This window comes from Phytophthora parasitica, assembly GCF_000247585.1.
Source record: "Phytophthora parasitica INRA-310 unplaced genomic scaffold supercont2.2, whole genome shotgun sequence".
Classification (NCBI taxonomy): Eukaryota; Oomycota; class Peronosporomycetes; order Peronosporales; family Peronosporaceae; genus Phytophthora; species Phytophthora nicotianae.
In genome coordinates, this window is record NW_008648988.1 from 2,678,817 (window position 1) to 2,694,049 (window position 15,233).

The 15,233-nt window shown below is 49.8% G+C and overlaps 8 protein-coding genes across 12 annotated transcripts; 3 read left to right on the top strand and 5 right to left on the bottom strand.

Moving 5' to 3' along the window:
• Window positions 1–847: 847 nt before the first annotated feature.
• On the top strand, window positions 848–2,458 carry PPTG_02922 (hypothetical protein; the record flags this gene model as incomplete). Its single annotated transcript, XM_008894254.1, has 6 exons — window positions 848–1,241; window positions 1,305–1,447; window positions 1,523–1,720; window positions 1,793–2,125; window positions 2,184–2,291; window positions 2,348–2,458. The coding sequence occupies 6 exons, from the start codon at window positions 848–850 to the stop codon at window positions 2,456–2,458; spliced, it is 1,287 nt and encodes a 428-aa protein (XP_008892502.1).
• Window positions 1,695–4,132, bottom strand: PPTG_02923 (hypothetical protein). Its single transcript, XM_008894255.1, has 2 exons — window positions 3,270–4,132; window positions 1,695–3,202 (listed from the first exon to the last, which is right to left on the bottom strand). The coding sequence occupies exons 1-2, from the start codon at window positions 4,104–4,106 to the stop codon at window positions 2,522–2,524; spliced, it is 1,518 nt and encodes a 505-aa protein (XP_008892503.1). The 5' UTR covers window positions 4,107–4,132; the 3' UTR covers window positions 1,695–2,521.
• On the top strand, window positions 3,778–5,439 carry PPTG_02924 (U6 snRNA-associated Sm-like protein LSm3). The gene has a single exon (XM_008894256.1). It carries the CDS (start codon window positions 4,318–4,320, stop codon window positions 4,594–4,596), a length of 279 nt encoding a protein of 92 aa, XP_008892504.1. The 5' UTR covers window positions 3,778–4,317; the 3' UTR covers window positions 4,597–5,439.
• On the bottom strand, window positions 4,701–5,688 carry PPTG_02925 (hypothetical protein; the record flags this gene model as incomplete). The annotated part of the gene is made up of 3 exons (XM_008894257.1): window positions 4,701–5,441; window positions 5,512–5,577; window positions 5,643–5,688. 3 exons carry the CDS (start codon window positions 5,686–5,688, stop codon window positions 4,735–4,737), a joined length of 819 nt encoding a protein of 272 aa, XP_008892505.1. The 3' UTR covers window positions 4,701–4,734.
• A 603-nt stretch (window positions 5,689–6,291) lies between these two features.
• PPTG_02926 (hypothetical protein) lies at window positions 6,292–9,216 on the bottom strand (the record flags this gene model as incomplete). The annotated part of the gene is made up of 4 exons (XM_008894258.1): window positions 6,292–6,860; window positions 6,934–8,103; window positions 8,170–8,283; window positions 8,352–9,216. 4 exons carry the CDS (start codon window positions 9,214–9,216, stop codon window positions 6,292–6,294), a joined length of 2,718 nt encoding a protein of 905 aa, XP_008892506.1.
• PPTG_02927 (hypothetical protein) lies at window positions 9,202–12,954 on the top strand. Of its 5 annotated transcripts, none has more exons than XM_008894259.1 (4): window positions 9,202–10,142; window positions 10,214–10,601; window positions 10,671–11,628; window positions 12,202–12,954. In XM_008894259.1, exons 1-2 carry the CDS (start codon window positions 9,238–9,240, stop codon window positions 10,287–10,289), a joined length of 981 nt encoding a protein of 326 aa, XP_008892507.1. In that variant the 5' UTR covers window positions 9,202–9,237; the 3' UTR covers window positions 10,290–10,601; window positions 10,671–11,628; window positions 12,202–12,954. The 5 variants fall into 5 exon arrangements, with proteins under 5 accessions (XP_008892507.1, XP_008892508.1, XP_008892511.1 ...); XM_008894260.1 differs by lacking the exon at window positions 12,202–12,954 and having other exon boundaries at window positions 10,214–10,398; window positions 10,473–10,601; window positions 10,671–12,165; XM_008894263.1 differs by lacking the exon at window positions 12,202–12,954 and having other exon boundaries at window positions 10,214–10,398; window positions 10,500–10,601; window positions 10,671–12,165.
• On the bottom strand, window positions 10,829–10,939 carry PPTG_20990 (hypothetical protein; the record flags this gene model as incomplete). Its single annotated transcript, XM_008894423.1, has 1 exon — window positions 10,829–10,939. The coding sequence occupies one exon, from the start codon at window positions 10,937–10,939 to the stop codon at window positions 10,829–10,831; it is 111 nt and encodes a 36-aa protein (XP_008892671.1).
• On the bottom strand, window positions 12,069–12,928 carry PPTG_02928 (hypothetical protein). Its single transcript, XM_008894264.1, has one exon. It carries the CDS (start codon window positions 12,795–12,797, stop codon window positions 12,384–12,386), a length of 414 nt encoding a protein of 137 aa, XP_008892512.1. The 5' UTR covers window positions 12,798–12,928; the 3' UTR covers window positions 12,069–12,383.
• Window positions 12,955–15,233: the final 2,279 nt, after the last annotated feature.

Here is a 15,233-nt window from a genome sequence, read left to right on the forward strand (position 1 = left end):
TTCACCGGCTGTACATTTCGAATGCTACGCTGCGGAGGCTTTGTGCGATCTGGCTTTTGTGTTTGTATTGTAGCTGCTTCACCAACAAGGTCCGCCCCAGACAATTGGAGATCTTGCAAGTTGGCAAGTACACAGTGCGGCAGTGCGAAAAGCTTTCATTTTCGGTTTAATAAGACTCGTTTTCTTTTTCTAATAAGTGTATCACGCTCATGGGTTTAGATGGAATGGCGTGCATTCATGTACAAACTCGGCACACTTCGTCCAGACACGCTGTGTAACTTACATGTAAGCCAAGCCATTAAGAGCGTAGAAGTCTCAAACAGTCAAAGCTGCAATTAGACGGCAGCGCTGGTTACTGTAGGTAGTGTACTCTTGGATTCCCGCAATCAAAATCAGTTCCTTGCTTATTATAATGTCGTTGCTTCTCGGCGACCGACTCCCACTTAAGCACTAGCTTCGGAGATTAAAGCGCAAAATACAGCACTGACCTTGGCCGTCCCTTTTTGGCCAGGCTACTCTTTCGTCAGTTTGAATCACTTCAACTTCAACTAATCGACCATCACTCTTCGATCAATTTCCATGGACTTGTATAGACTTGGAAATACATGTATTGGCTAACATGTAAGATGTCAAAGTATGGATTCTATGTAGCATGGGGAGTGGATAAAGCTGTTCTGGGCGGTGTTCATCTTGCTTGAAACGGCTCGCTCGCCGTTGAATTTGTTGCTTGCATCCTAAAATTCCCGAACTGAGAACACGCTTCCATCATCTTCAACCTGTAGGTAGAGTGGTCCAAAACGCACGCAGCAGCAAGACTGAGCAATCTAACTCGTTTATTAAAAAGATCATGCCACGTCAACCTGCTCAACAAGTGACGTATGACCAGATGATGGCGGAGTTGCAGCTCGATTCCGACGAAGACGAGCGTGAAGAAAAATATCAAGAGCCACGCCAAGATCGGAGGAAACGCGACGCTCTTGAAAGACACCAGCGAGCGACGCCACCATCTCCAAGACCCGAAGAAAAGCCCAGTCGTGCGCGCAAGAAGGACGAGCAGCACATTGAATCGACGGGTAGTGAGGTAGAAGCCAAGGACAGGGATTCCAGACGACGACGGCTTTCTTTCCCAAGCTCAAACACGAAACCATCGTCGAGAAGCGATAGCAGCAGCTTCGGTCGCAGTCATAACTCCGGAGGCACCATCCCAAACGACTCAGACGATTCCGATCAAGAACATGAAGGTAAACAATGTCCAATAATCGCAGCGAGTTACTGTTGATTATTTTTGTGAATTCTTATTGTAGCACCTGTGGTCAATGCCAATAGCGAAGTCTTTGGAGCAGCAAGCATCTGTATCATTGATAAGGGCTTATCTGGTCCAGCGGAGATTAAAGCGTTGCGTTCATTCGTGATGCGAGCACCTGCACAAGGCACCGCTGCAATTCGAGTATGAAAAAGTTATCGACTGTAATATTGGTAACTGAGAACTAACATTGATAGTGATGATCTCTCTGGTTCGCAGTGCTACGTTGAACGCGATCGTCAAGGTCTCAACCGCTTACATCCTGTTTTTCGTCTCTATCTCGAGTCCGGGAAGCAGTTTTTGTTGTCTGCGCAAAAGCGAGTGAGTAGCAAGACGTCGAACTATCTGCTCACAATGGAACAGAATCCCACCACTCGACGCAGCAATCTCATCGTAGGAAAGCTGCGAGCCAACTGGGTACGCAACAATTGTTGTTTTATATTTATCTAATCAATTTTAACCCCTTGAGACCTCGTCTTGTACGTTTAGTCCGGTTCCGAGTACACAGTGTACGATGGCGGCATGAGTCCAAGTAAAACTGCTCTGGAAGCGAATGTTCGCAACATTTTAGGTGCTGTCGAGTTCTCCTACGACGACATGGGACCAGGAAGACTGGCTGTGCAGATTCCACACGTGCAGTCGAATGGCACTGCATCAATATGGAAAGATAAACCAACTGAAGCAAGTAATTCGGACGCGGAGAGGCTGATGATGTTACACAATAAACGACCTCATTTCGACGAGAAAACGGGTGGCCACGTGCTGGACTTTGGGGGACGAGTCACTATGCCTTCCATCAAGAACTTCCAGATGATGTGTGACGTAAGTTACTCATGCACTCCAAGAGTTCACAAGTGATACTCACTCTTTCTTTATCCAGACTCTCGGAGACGCCACAGTATTGCAATTCGGCCGAGTTTCCTGTCAACCTCCAGGACCTCGAAGACAGTGCAATTGCCACAAGAGCACGTTCACTATGGATGTCAAGGTAAGACTCTGCTTCACCCGGTTACTCGCCTGTTATCTCACCCACCGTCTCTGTAGTATCCGCTGAGCCCACTGCAAGGGTTCGCCATCTGCCTCGCCAGTCTCGACACCAAGTTCACGGATCTCAAGCTGTACGATAATGTGTCCAAGCTCATCAAGAGGAAATAAAGTCCGCCTTGTGTCATCTTCAGCTGTGTATACAACGCTACAATTGTGTCCAGATCTCCCTATCTACCTGCGTGAGTTGCGTCTGCGCTCGCCATAGCTATTGTTGTTTCTGTATGGTCTTGTGGGCAAAGCTTCGTTCAACCGTGCGTACCCTTTGTTAAAGTTTCTAGCCCTCGATGAGCCACCTCGGTTGCGATGTTTCTTCCCTCCCTTTGAAGATCTGTCGTACGAGTAATAGTCTTCATCTTCGTCGTAGTCGTAGCCATTGTAGTCCGGGTATTCGTCCTCCACATCGCGACCACGTTTGCGTCCCGTAACTCGTCGTCCCGAGTCGTAACAATCGGCAGCAAAGTGACCAGGTTTCCCGCATTTAAAGCAGTTGCCTCCACCACGTCCATAGCCATTTGAACGCACGGGACACTCGGCTGCAATGTGGCCTGCCTCGTTACATACAAAACACGTCTGAACGGTGCGACCACTGGCCGTTCGCTTGGCAAAGTTGGTCGCAGCAGGCTCCATGTACGTTCGGCATCGGTCAAGTGTGTGGTTCTCAGCGCAGTTGGGGCAATACACGCGTCTATCGGCAGGTGGAGGGATTGGTACACAGTGCAGATGACCCACTTGGGTGCACACCATGCACGTCACCTCTGCTTGGTCTCCAACGTTGTCGCAGTCCTCGTCAATGTGTCCAGGGCGGCCACAAATGCTGCACGGATCGATGTTCACCGTCCGGTTGTTGCAGTCCTATGTCACACCATGTAGAGTGTCAGTATTGCAGTCACTAACCAGCTAATTCCACAAGAAAACTCACCCTCTCCTGATGTCCCAATTGTAGACAGTTTGCACACGGCAGATTGGGACATTCCCACGCCTGATGTCCTCGCAGTGCGCAGTAGTGGCAAGGATTCTGCAGCTTGTCGTTCATGCAGACGTTGGCCACGTGCCCCACTTCTCCACAGTGGAAGCACTTGGTAGCCAGATCTGTGATGAAGTATCTGTTCTCTTTACGTTTGCGCCCGTCCTCTTTTTTCTTCTTCTTCTTTTCCTTAGGTTTGGTCTCGTCCTGACTTTCATCTTCCTTCTCTTTATCGTTCGAGTTGGTGTCAAATAGAGGCACACCGACCTGCATTTTGTTGCTCTCGGCCTGTTCTTCTTCATCCTCTAACTTAATCTCCTTCTCCACCTCCACGTCGCCTGTGTTGCCGCGGTGTCGAGAGCTGAAGTCGCTGAGAATGAAGTCGTTCAAAGGCTCTAGCGGCGGCTCCTCGAACATCGGGATCTTGCGCTGGCTGGCAGGCACCAGGAAGCGAGCCTGAGCCCACTTGGATAGCGTCACGCCGATCTTCGGCTTCGGAGTCTCCTTGGCATCATCATCGTCGATTACGATGGGTGTCTGAGTCTTCTGATTCTCCGAGTCTGAATCGACGCTGATTGGTTCACCCACGTCGTCATCTGAGTCCCAGCGCGACGTCGCCTGATTCTGCGGTGTCTTGGTTTCCTTCACGCGCGTCGGTTGCACAACGGATGGCGCCGGACGGTGTGCGCGCGGATCTGATGGGTCCATCACATGCAGTATCTCCTCGTCACTATCTGATGACTCGCTCACGTCGCTGAAGGCGTCCAGCACGCCTGCGTTCTCGCCCCGCATCTTGCCTTATTGCGCTACGTCTCGACTGCCAATGGTTGACACAAAAGCGGCCCAAACGGTGTCAATCAATTTCATTGGTTAAAATGATCAAAGTCACAAAGGATGATTGGCAAAATATCACATCTCTATAATACACCTTGACCAAGTTCCTCTAGAAGAGCAGCGAGAGGCAACCATCACTCCTGGCCCAATTCCGCATCCATCTGCAGTCATGGCGTCGATCGATGAGCCGCTGGACCTGATCAAGCTGAGCGTGGCCGAGCGCATCTACGTCAAGTGCCGTGGGGACCGCGAGTTGCGCGGCGTGCTACAGGCGTACGACCAGCATTTGAACATGGTGCTGAGCGACGTGGAGGAGACCATCACGGTACAGGAGCTGGACCCGGAGACGTACGAGGAGCTTATCAAGCAGTCCAAGCGCACCATCGAGATGCTTTTCGTCAGAGGAGACGTCGTGATCCTCGTGGCGCCTCCGCTGCGCACCACCTAAGCGCTATACAGTCATCAGACCTCTTAAAGCTGCTACAGTATCCACCTGTTCTATTCCTTCTGATCTCGCTTTCTTCATATCGAGAGTGTAAGCCCATTATCCTCCCTCTTTTGACAACGTGTATTGATACAGGTTAAGCTACTCAACATGGAGACTCCATTGAGTTTGTAGGCGTCGCTCGAAGTCTTGGATGGAGATCTCGACGTCGTCGGTGTCGTCTGTGTAGGGAACTCTGGTACGATGTCGCTGGGAGTGGCAGGTGCTGGTCGACCTGGAACTGCAACTACTGCTGGGACGCTTGCTCGAAGCTGACTCTGTGCGTGTGGAGGAGCTAATGCTCTTGATAGGTATTTGTTTACCTGGACTACTAGACAGCCACGCTTGCTGCCTTCTTGGTGGAGACTTGTCGCGCTTGTCGAAGACCCACTTGTTCTCAGCTCGAAGCGCGGCTTCTCGAGCTTTGGCTTTTAGTAAGTTATTTCTTCGATCAGCATCGACTTGTTCGCGAAGTTTCCTCCGTACGTTGATGTCGTAGACATAGTCAACAGGCTTTGTCTGTAACTTTGCTGGCTTGCTAGATGTCTTGTGCCCTCGCTTCTTGGATTGAAGTGGTGGCTGCTGATCACATACAAACTGATCATCGACAGGGTATGTTTTCGCTGACGAGGATGGAGTTAGGCCTGTTGCTCGTTTACGGTAAAATTGAGAGGGCTTGCTAGTCGATTTATGACGTGTTCTTGTCTTAGAAGCAGCGATGTCTGGTGCAACAAAGTCGCTCGGGATCTCGACGACGTTACCGAACGCTGTACGACATGTATCTTTCTCGTCACTTGGCGTGTAGAGCCCTGCTCGGCACAGATAGTTAATTATCAGTTTTTCTTTCGTGTTTGGTGATGATATGCGAGAGCGGCTTACCAGTGTCTTCTCTATCGTCTAGGTTCCTGAAAGTCCATCCCATTGACTCGTTAAATCGATCCAGATCTACAAAGTTAGTCATCTTATGAAGGTGTCAACTGTTACAGGACCTTATCAGTGATTGTTCTTACCTTTCATACATTTCCTCGCTTGGTTTAGAGTAGTCATCGATGACATCGCTCAGAGCAACTATCCGATACTCGATCAGTTTGACAAGCGTAGCTGACACGCCCGACGAAGAAGCGAAGTCTAGAGCTTTTGTATTCAAGATCAGGGATATTTTTAGTGAATGATGCGATCAGTGAAGTTGTCCTTTCAAAGTACGATACTCCTACACCCCATTTGTTCAGTGACGTTCCGCGGTGAAGATGTGTGGTCAATTTTCACGACTTGATACTGTGTACCTTGTCGTGACTAAATCATGGGAGGGGAGTCGAATTTGAGTTTTTTTTTACGGCATCGATGTGACACAAGTACTTGTTGACAATGTTGTTTTAAGACCTCACGCACTGGTAGCGATCCGATCGCCATAGGCATGTCCGTTTTTTTTTTTTTTTTTTTTTTTTTTTTTTTTTTTGCCGCATGTGTGCCCTAAAGATTCTTTAGTTCACACAATAACCAAGCCTTCGCATGATCATGAACGTCTAGCATTCGAAATTGGCCAAAACTGGTCACACGAACGTCAGTGAAAGACACGGACAATCAATGCCTCTTCATTATATGTCTCAACATGTCGAGTTCACAAGGTATAATCGCACTGTCCAGATTGTAGCGAAGCATCTAGGAGCGCCTTTCTCGATGGGTAGCATACAGTCGTGAGTACGGCGACGGTGGAAGGCGCGCTGGCGTCGAGAGCAACGCAGTCTCAGATCCATCGTCAGCACACAAGAGCGACACAACATGTCGCCACTCTTCGAACTTCACCTCGCTAGAATGCTCCAGTCCAAGACGATCACGGCCACGTGGTGTGTAGTACTGGATCCAGAACCACAGCAAACCACGGAAGTTATCACACACATAGCCTTGTTTGCCTGACACGTCCTCATGGTCGCGCAGAGCCTCTAGGATCGCTGGAAGTCGCTTCCGACGATGCTGAAACACGAGGATCACGATGGCTGTGTTCAAACAGCAAATGTTCTCGTGGTTGATGTCGTCCATCGTTACGATCGTCATGAGATCACGAAGTAGTCGCACCAGATTCACTGTCAGGAACTCGCTCATGCGGTCCATCTCGTAGTCGTCAGCCATACCGAATGTTCCGCTCTCCGGCTGCTTTGCAAACTTCTCAGAGGACAGAAGCATCGAACGAATAAACACATTCGAGTCCACCAGGTTCAAGATTACCACTTCTGTAAACCCGAGAGCAAAAAAGGAGCAGGTTAAAAGTATTAAACACCAGCAATGACAAGAAATTGAACGTACCCATAAAAGCTGCGAACTGCGTATTGCTCAGAAGTCCATGGAACAGCTGCAACGTTTCTCGGTTGCCCTTCGTCATCTCTCCTAACAAGTCGAAGGCCGACTGGAAGCTACCTTGCGAACGGTACGCGCCTCCACTCAGAATTTCCGTAATCAGTGCCTGCAGCAAAGGTGTTCGCGCTACGAAGAGCTGTTCACTCGGAGCAGCGCGTCGCAAAAATGCTTCTACACACGAGGCCAACCAGAATCGATAGATCGAGTCAACTGGTTGCTCAATCAGCGCGTGGATGATCTTCGATAGAAGTCCCTTGTCTGGGTGGTCGAGGTTAATAGGTGTGGAGCCGCCTTCATTCATCAACTGGATCTCTTGCTCACTAAGCAACAGCAACTTGCTGGTATTGTCACTGTAGTCGCGATCGCAAAAGTTGTGGATCAATCGCAAAAACTGGATCTTCAACGAAGCATCCAGACTGCAGTCGCAGCCAGGTCCGTGCAAAGGCTCATGCGCTGGATTGGGCGTCACCGTTGTGTTCCACTGGAATTTGTCAAACATGAGGTTGAGCGTCTTCACCAGTCCCATCTCGGCCAGTCGTTCCTGGAAGTCGACCTTGCGTTTGCCGTTCAACAAGGTGCAGAGTACAAAAAGCACCTCGACGCGGTACGGCGCCAGCACGATAGACTTCATGATAACCTGCGCTTCGGCATCTTCTCGTGCGCGCTGGTCTGGCGAGCGGTTACGGAAGATCAAGTCTCGAAGGATAGCTGTCTCCACAGAGAACGGGTGCTGGTGCTGATGTGACGAGCTGGAGTTAGCATCTCCTGTTGCGGAGTTCGCAGCTGCTCTTGCCTGGTGATGCCTGTGTAGAATCGTTAGATCTCCTGAAGATCCGAGCGCTGGGTGTGTCACGAGCCGATCAATCGTGTCCCAGTCACTGCGATCACTTGTGTGGTACAGGAGAGTCGCGAATTCGGCAGACGTAGCGAGCTCCGACGAGAAAGGCTCGTACACTGGGTTCAACGCGAAGTAGAAGTTCTGTACCTGTAATACACGCAGCAGCCGCTGCAGGATCAGTGGCGAGTTGAAAATCAGCGCGTGGTTGCGATCCACGATGTTGTCTGCACGCATCATGCGATTACGACGCAATTTCAGCAGCTCCAGCGACTTGATCACCTCTGCACAATCAAATAAAGAGTTAGAAACAGCATTAACAGTAGCCATATTAAACATTATTCACGCACTGGCAGTCTCTAGCAGTCGTCGGTCCTCTGGCTCAAACACGACAAGCGCCAGCACTCGACAGAAGAATGCCAGTTGCCTTGACGACAAAGACTGCATTACTGTGTGGAAATTAGCTGCAGTAACCACATAAGGTCAGTATCATGCCTCTGTTTCCCTCAGAGACCTCCATAACGGCACTTACGGACGCGAGTGAGGTCGAACGCCTCATCTCTAACAGCCAAAATCTCCTCCACCAGCCCAGACGCGTTGTCAAAGAACCGGACGTCGCCCATGAGCTGGAATAAATACACCACAAGACCATCTTTGTCGCAGAGCTGCACGGCCAAGTTCACCGAGAAGTAGCAGAGCTCTCTGAGGATCGCCATAGTGTCGTTCAGCGCATGTTTCCGCAGCGACGCGTCCGTGCCGCTCTTGGCCGGCGCGATAGTCACAGGCACAGGCGTCTCCCATAGAGTTCGAATGTCGTCTCGGCGCTTTGGCTGCTTCTCAGCGTCCTCTAGACGGAGCGCGTGTAGTACACGCAGCAAACACTCGTCACCTCCCAGTCGCAGGAACGTTTCTCGCTCAGCAGCAACATAGCGACCAACACTCTCGCTCGGAATCGGCCCGGCCTCCTCGGCGTGGACGCCGTTAGGGTCCAGTAGCCGCTGCACTAACTCCTGTAGTAGCAATCGCAGCTTACGTCGGTCCTGCGATACGCCATCTAGCAACTTGTAGAGCTCTCGCAGTAACACGACGAAGCTCTGACGACGTCCGTGAAACGTGGCGTGACTCTCATAATCGCGCGTATCGGCGACGTCTAAGGACGAAGCGAAAGGCGCTGGCAGATCTGCCACCGTATGAAGACTCTCGTGCTTCCACTGTGGCGTCTGCGGGGACGATGTGGAACCCGTGACCTGCATGCGACTCAGCGTGCGGAACACGCGGCGACGGCGCTTGGCCTCCATTATTGCGGACTCGACAGTGCACTTGACGTTTGTATGGCCCAATGCGGAATGCGATGCAATTACAAAGGTTTCATTATGCCAATACAAAGGTTTCCTCATTGATGACAATCACTCTGCAAGATGGCAACTCCCGACCTAGAGCTACAGGCGCCGCCGAGCGACGGCGTCTCGTGTCTTCGCTTCGGCTCCCGCTCGCAGCTGTTGGTCTCGTCTTGGGACGCGAAGCTTCGTGTGTATGATGGCGTGCAGCTGCGCACTAGCGTGGATCTACAGGCTCCCGTGCTGAGCTGTAGCTATGGCCAGAGCGACTCTGAAGCTTTCGCTGGCGGTCTGGACTGCCTCGTGAAGCAGATAGACCTCAACACGCGGCAGGTTACGACGCTAGGCACACACGCAGCGGCTGTGAGACACGTTGGCTACTCTTCGGACTTGGGACTGGCGGTCAGCGGCGGCTGGGACGGCGCTATCCGCGTCTTTGACGTCCGCAATGGAGACAACGCGCAGATCCACGAAGCTAAACTGCCCGGCAAAGTCTTCGGCCTGGATGTGCGCCGCCACTTGCTCGTAGCGGCCACATCTGAGCGCCAAGTGTCTGTCTACGATCTCCGGAACTTCTCACAGCCAGTCGTGAGCAAGGAGAGCCCGTTGAAGTACCAGATGCGCTGTGTCAGTGTCTTCCCCGACCTCACGGGATACGCACTGGCATCTGTAGAGGGTCGAGTGGCGTTAGAGTATCTAGAGGACGATCCTACACACAAACGCAGCTATGCGTTTAAGTGCCACCGAGGCAAAGTGGACGACCAGACGCTCGTGTATCCTGTCAACAGCATCGCATTCCATCCAACGTATGGAACGTTCGCTACGGGAGGTTGTGATGGCGTTGTGAATCTGTGGGACGGCGCTAATAAGAAGAGGATCACGCATTTGAGGCAGTACCCGACCAGCATCGCGGCTATGGACTTTAATCACGACGGATCGGTGCTGGCTATTGCAGCCTCGTACACATACGAACAAGGCGAGAAAGAGTACGTGATGAGGTGGGGGTGGTGCATTGGGTTTATTTGACTAATGGTTGTTTATTGGTGTTGTGTTTTAGCCACCCGAACGACGCGATCTTCCTTCACACGGTGCAGGACGCGGAGGTACGACCCAAGAAGAAAGCAGCGGCGTAGATGATGATGAAAGACAATGGGCAGGAGCTTTGAATCAGTTTCAATGGATGGAGAGGTGACAGCAGATATGAAGTCATCGGTCGCCTTTATTCTGCGACGCAGTGCACGAGTACGTTCTAAAGAAATAGAGCTGCAATGATGGGATGGCTGGTATTTATTGTGCTGCTACCCTTGATTCTGAAGCCATGACGGTGTTCTGGTCTTCCACAGGAGCCGACATATCATTCTGTGCTCCAATCCTGCAGGTTGGACAGGGCCCCAATAGCACGTAACACTCGACCAAAGCGACCGACCAAATGTCTTAAACTACCGGTACGTCAACAATTGCGCGGGTTTCTTTCAACGCGCTAATGCATTCAACTTAACGCACGTCCGTGTTAGACCGAATCCAAACTACGCTAGTGCTCACCCCATAGTGGCGCTGAAGTGGGATGCCGCTGTAGTCGCATATTCACCAACCTGCGTCTTCTAGCTGCGCAGAATGCTCGTCACTGCGTGCTCATTGCAGCCTGAATGGATACCGTTATCTGCCAGCACATTCAACTCGCAGCCGCGACCCAGGCTCGACTCCCAGTCGGCACAAAGCAGTTGCCGTCCTCATCATCTGGATTGTGGTTGCTTTCCGCCAACCTGTATGTGGGCTGCGACATCGAAAGTGCTATTACCCGAGTTGTCGTAGATGTTTGACCTGCACCACGACACCCTGAACCGCTTTGCCGTCGATCTAAGGCGACTGACCATGAAGTATGTATTAAAAAGACTGATCTGCGTCGTCTCGCCTACAAGAAACCCCAATTAGGACGGTCGAAACGGAATTCTTTTCTCTTCATTCTGAGACTCAAGGCGTCGGAGAAGTTGACAACAACCTGTTAGCAAGTGCTGAAGATCTTGACGTAGCGGACGGTGCTGTGTGTCCACCCGCTTCACAAATGGTGGTGGTGTCACCTCCAAGACATGACGCGGGTTCAGCGTGGCGATGAAGATATAATGCGTGATGACGTTGTTGCCTTCGATGATGATGCATTTGTCGTACAAGACGCCACTCTGATTAGCGTTTTGCTATGTGCGATAACGAGCTGATTCTTGGCTGCTTTATCGCACGTCACCTTAACGGCAACACCGTCGCCGTATCGACATCGCCGTCCACGAGGATGGTATCGTGCGACTTCTATCCGGGATTCTTGGTGATGCGTTCCACGTTGAAAGTGACTTTGCATCCCATCTAGGTGGTGGAATCTTTAGTGCCAGCGAATTGAAATGGCTACTGGAATTGAAATGGCTACTGGAATACGATGACTCCCGGTTCATGGTCCTGCGTTGGTTGGTATATGTTGTTGAAGTGCTGGTTCGGTTAGTATTGTTCCACAAAGCCCTGACTCCGAACTTTACACTCACAGCTAACGCTCCTTGGCATCAGCCCACCAACGGTGTTAGACCCCGACATACCCGCTACTGTAGCATCGGCCGAGTCTTTGTCCAATGTCAACATACGGGATCATCGCCAATGTCGAGGGAGTAGATGGAGCAGTTTTTGCGTGGCAGTGCTGTCATTAGCTGTGGACCGTCGAACTGCTCAGCCTGTTACGAGCTTTAATCTGCCGCTACAGGGGATCTTCGGTTAGTCTGATATTCTCCAGGGTTCCTGTCCTTTTCGCATGGCAACGTACGACTGCGTTGGCGCTGTGAAGATCGGTTTGATAAATTCTCTAGTGCAGTTGGCCAGGAAGCTAATTATTGCAACTTTGCAGATGACAAAGTAGTTAAAGGCTCAGTTACGCGGGGAACACTACTCAATGGTGATATTATTCTTGCGTCAAAGGCGCAATATTTTTTCAGCACAGAATATGTACTGAAATACAAGTATAACGCACCGTCGAAGTTCTTCTTTTTCTTAGTTGTAGCGGTAACCAAGTTGCTGAAAAAGTGTCGCTTGCAATAATGGTACGTCAAGACCTCAGTCAACGCAACTCAAGCAAGGTGTCTTTGTTGTTGCTAGCCTTCTAACCCAAAATAAGATAACTAGACGAATGCAGGCGTCTTTGGTGAGGTGACACCTCACGTTATTTTTTTTTTTCCGATCGCCCAACAACAAACTCATTCACCCTGGAGTGATTGGTTGAGCCATTGTGTTAACTTGACACCGCCAACAACGATCCCGGCTGCCGCCGCAACGCTGAGTACAGCAACAAGAGCCTTCGCCCACTTGGGCAGCGGCGTATGGTCCTTCATCGAGTGAAGAATCTGAGATGATTGCGTCGAAGTTGTGGAAGTAGTCGAAGTCGAATGCATCACGTTCATCATCGCAGCGTAAGGAGGTACGATCATACGTTCTTCACTTTCCGGTTTCTTCCTCTTCCTGAGACGGCGAATTTTGCTGTCCGGATCGATGCGCTTCATGTCGGGCACACGAACAACATCGCCTGGAGCAGCTTCGACGGCGCTGGCGATGCCCTTGTCACTTGCGGTGAAGGTAGGCACAAGCAGGGCCAGGAAGCACGCAAAGCGCATTTTGTACCGGCACAGAAGGAATATAATAGGACGTAAGCAACTAATGTATGTACACAGTGATCCCACGGCGTTCACGATGCAGTACGGTCGACGACAAGAGCGTGCAACAAGATGGGGAGTTGGGACTGGTTTCTACACTTCTGGTATTAGAACTACCAGTCTGGTAGTAGAATACTAGGCTGGTATTATAATTCTAAAGCATGTATTAAAATTCAATACATGTAGTGCCTTTATATCTGTGTATTTAATCTCCAACGAGTAACAATTAACACACAAAAAGAACGAAGTGTACTATAAGTATTACTAATGGCGTGACTAATACGCAAAAACGCAAATACTTTTATGTTAAAATGAAGTACTTCGTTTTTACTCCATCCTGCACAATTAGTACAAAAGAGTACGATGATAATACAACATGCTTCTGCTTGCATCAGCAGCGATATCAAGAAACTACGGTTTACCGACAACCTAGTGTGGGTTACGGATTCGCTTAATCAAACATGCTAGAAAAAAATCCCAACTTGCCGAGTTTGATAGATGTTGTGGATTTGGAAGCGACGACTTGCTGGATAATACAGCCCAAACAGAGCATGTAAGGAAAAGAACGGTTGATTGACTGACAGAATTTCGGTAGAAAGAACGGATTGAGTGAGCGAGACGATCTAAAGTGAACGTCTGACGTAAAAGAAAGTCGATTGATAGATTCTGGCCTTAGTCATCGCTACCATGTCGGAGCCAGCGACAATTCCACCTCGGTCAAACCACGCTGTTCGATCATGCTAAGATGATCTCGGACTTGACCCGACACCCTCGACGCATCTCTTAGTACACCTACACGAATGACCACAGCTAGAGGAAGTCAGAGCTCGAAATAAAATTATTTTGTGTCTTTCTGTTATTTTGCCGAGTCCTTCGTAGGAGTTGACCCCTCAGTTAATCTGAGGTTGATGGTGGCTAATTCATTGAAGATTTTTTTTTTGCAAATCCTGTAGGTACTCATCAAACTTCTAGCTGGACCAGCTAGAAAATGCAGTGCATACCAGTTGCAGGCAGAAGGAAGGAAATCCGCGCTAGGACCGTGCAGGAGCCCGGAGAAAAAGTAATGCGTGTTTGGTACGATAAAGCAAAGCATTTATCGATTAAGCTACTCTGAATTCATATTTTATCTGCTTGTTGTCCGTTATAAGCTAGGTTACATACCTCTCAATGGTTTCGTTCCCTTCAAGTCCTACGAAAGGCCTTCTCACGCGCTCAATGCCCGATCGCCGAAAGAATCGCCACCAAATTTGCAGGACCTTAGCCCAGACCTCCTTAAATCCGGCGTATGCCGGAATGTGTTATATTAGATTAATTCCGGCACTTTCAGAATCGACTTTCCTGCAATGTGCCGGCTTATAGCTACCGCAGTTGCTGGCCACGCCACTGTACTCAAATGTTGAAACAGTTGTTTAATTCTCACTTAGACACAAAGAAATTGGACTCGGCCTATATCATGTTAGCAAATACAGTTGCTAAAGCCCCATCAACACATACAGGGATAGCTCAAAGGCGCACGATGACTAAAGCGTCGCCAACTACAGCCCGGAGGCTTTTGACTCACAAAGGAAAGTAAGTTATGTGAAGATATGTTTGTAAGATCGAATTGACTATCGCTTTACCCATCTACTGGAAAATAGATAAAGATCGTTCCGTTTCAAGGCATTCCTAAGGCTTAGCCAGCGCTTTCATATGCATCCTCCCCTCTGGCCGGAGCCAGGACCAAGATTTAGAGGGAGGGGGATATAGCAAAATCTATCCCCTGTTAAAGAGCTAGAGCGTGCCCTATGTCATCGAATTTCCTGCGTGTGTATGTATGCAAGTACTCTCGCATGATCGTCGATGCTCATCGGTGTAAATAGTACGGGTCGTGCTAGCATGCAGCTATCAAGGAGGTCTCGTGAGCCGTGCGACTGTACATGTATGTAGCGGACGCAATGGCTGCGCAAGGTCATCTTTCTTGCAAGAAGAGGCGGTTACCGAGCCCGATTTGTAGTACATAGGACAGGTGCGTTACCTTTACAAACCCTAATTCAGGGCTATAATTGCAGTTTTAGCATAGTTAAGTCGAGTCGGAAAAATTAGGTGAAGTCAGAATAAAAATAATAGGAACGCAGAGTGTAGCCATGCGAAAAGAAGGCTGATGCAAGCTGACAGGACGGACACCGTGCTTTAGTTAATTTTAAGGCCCAGCTTTGCTGGATAACAGCCGCTTTTATTTAACTCTTTTGTTTACTTTGGTATAATGCAGATCGAGAGGATGCTATTTATTAAGTACATGAATTATTTATGACAGTCATTGTATGCAATGGTTAGGCCACTGGCCCGCCGTCCAGAGGTTGGGTATCACAACGCATTTCGCTTTCAAGACCACAAGGCTCCTCCTTCCAGGGGGGGGGG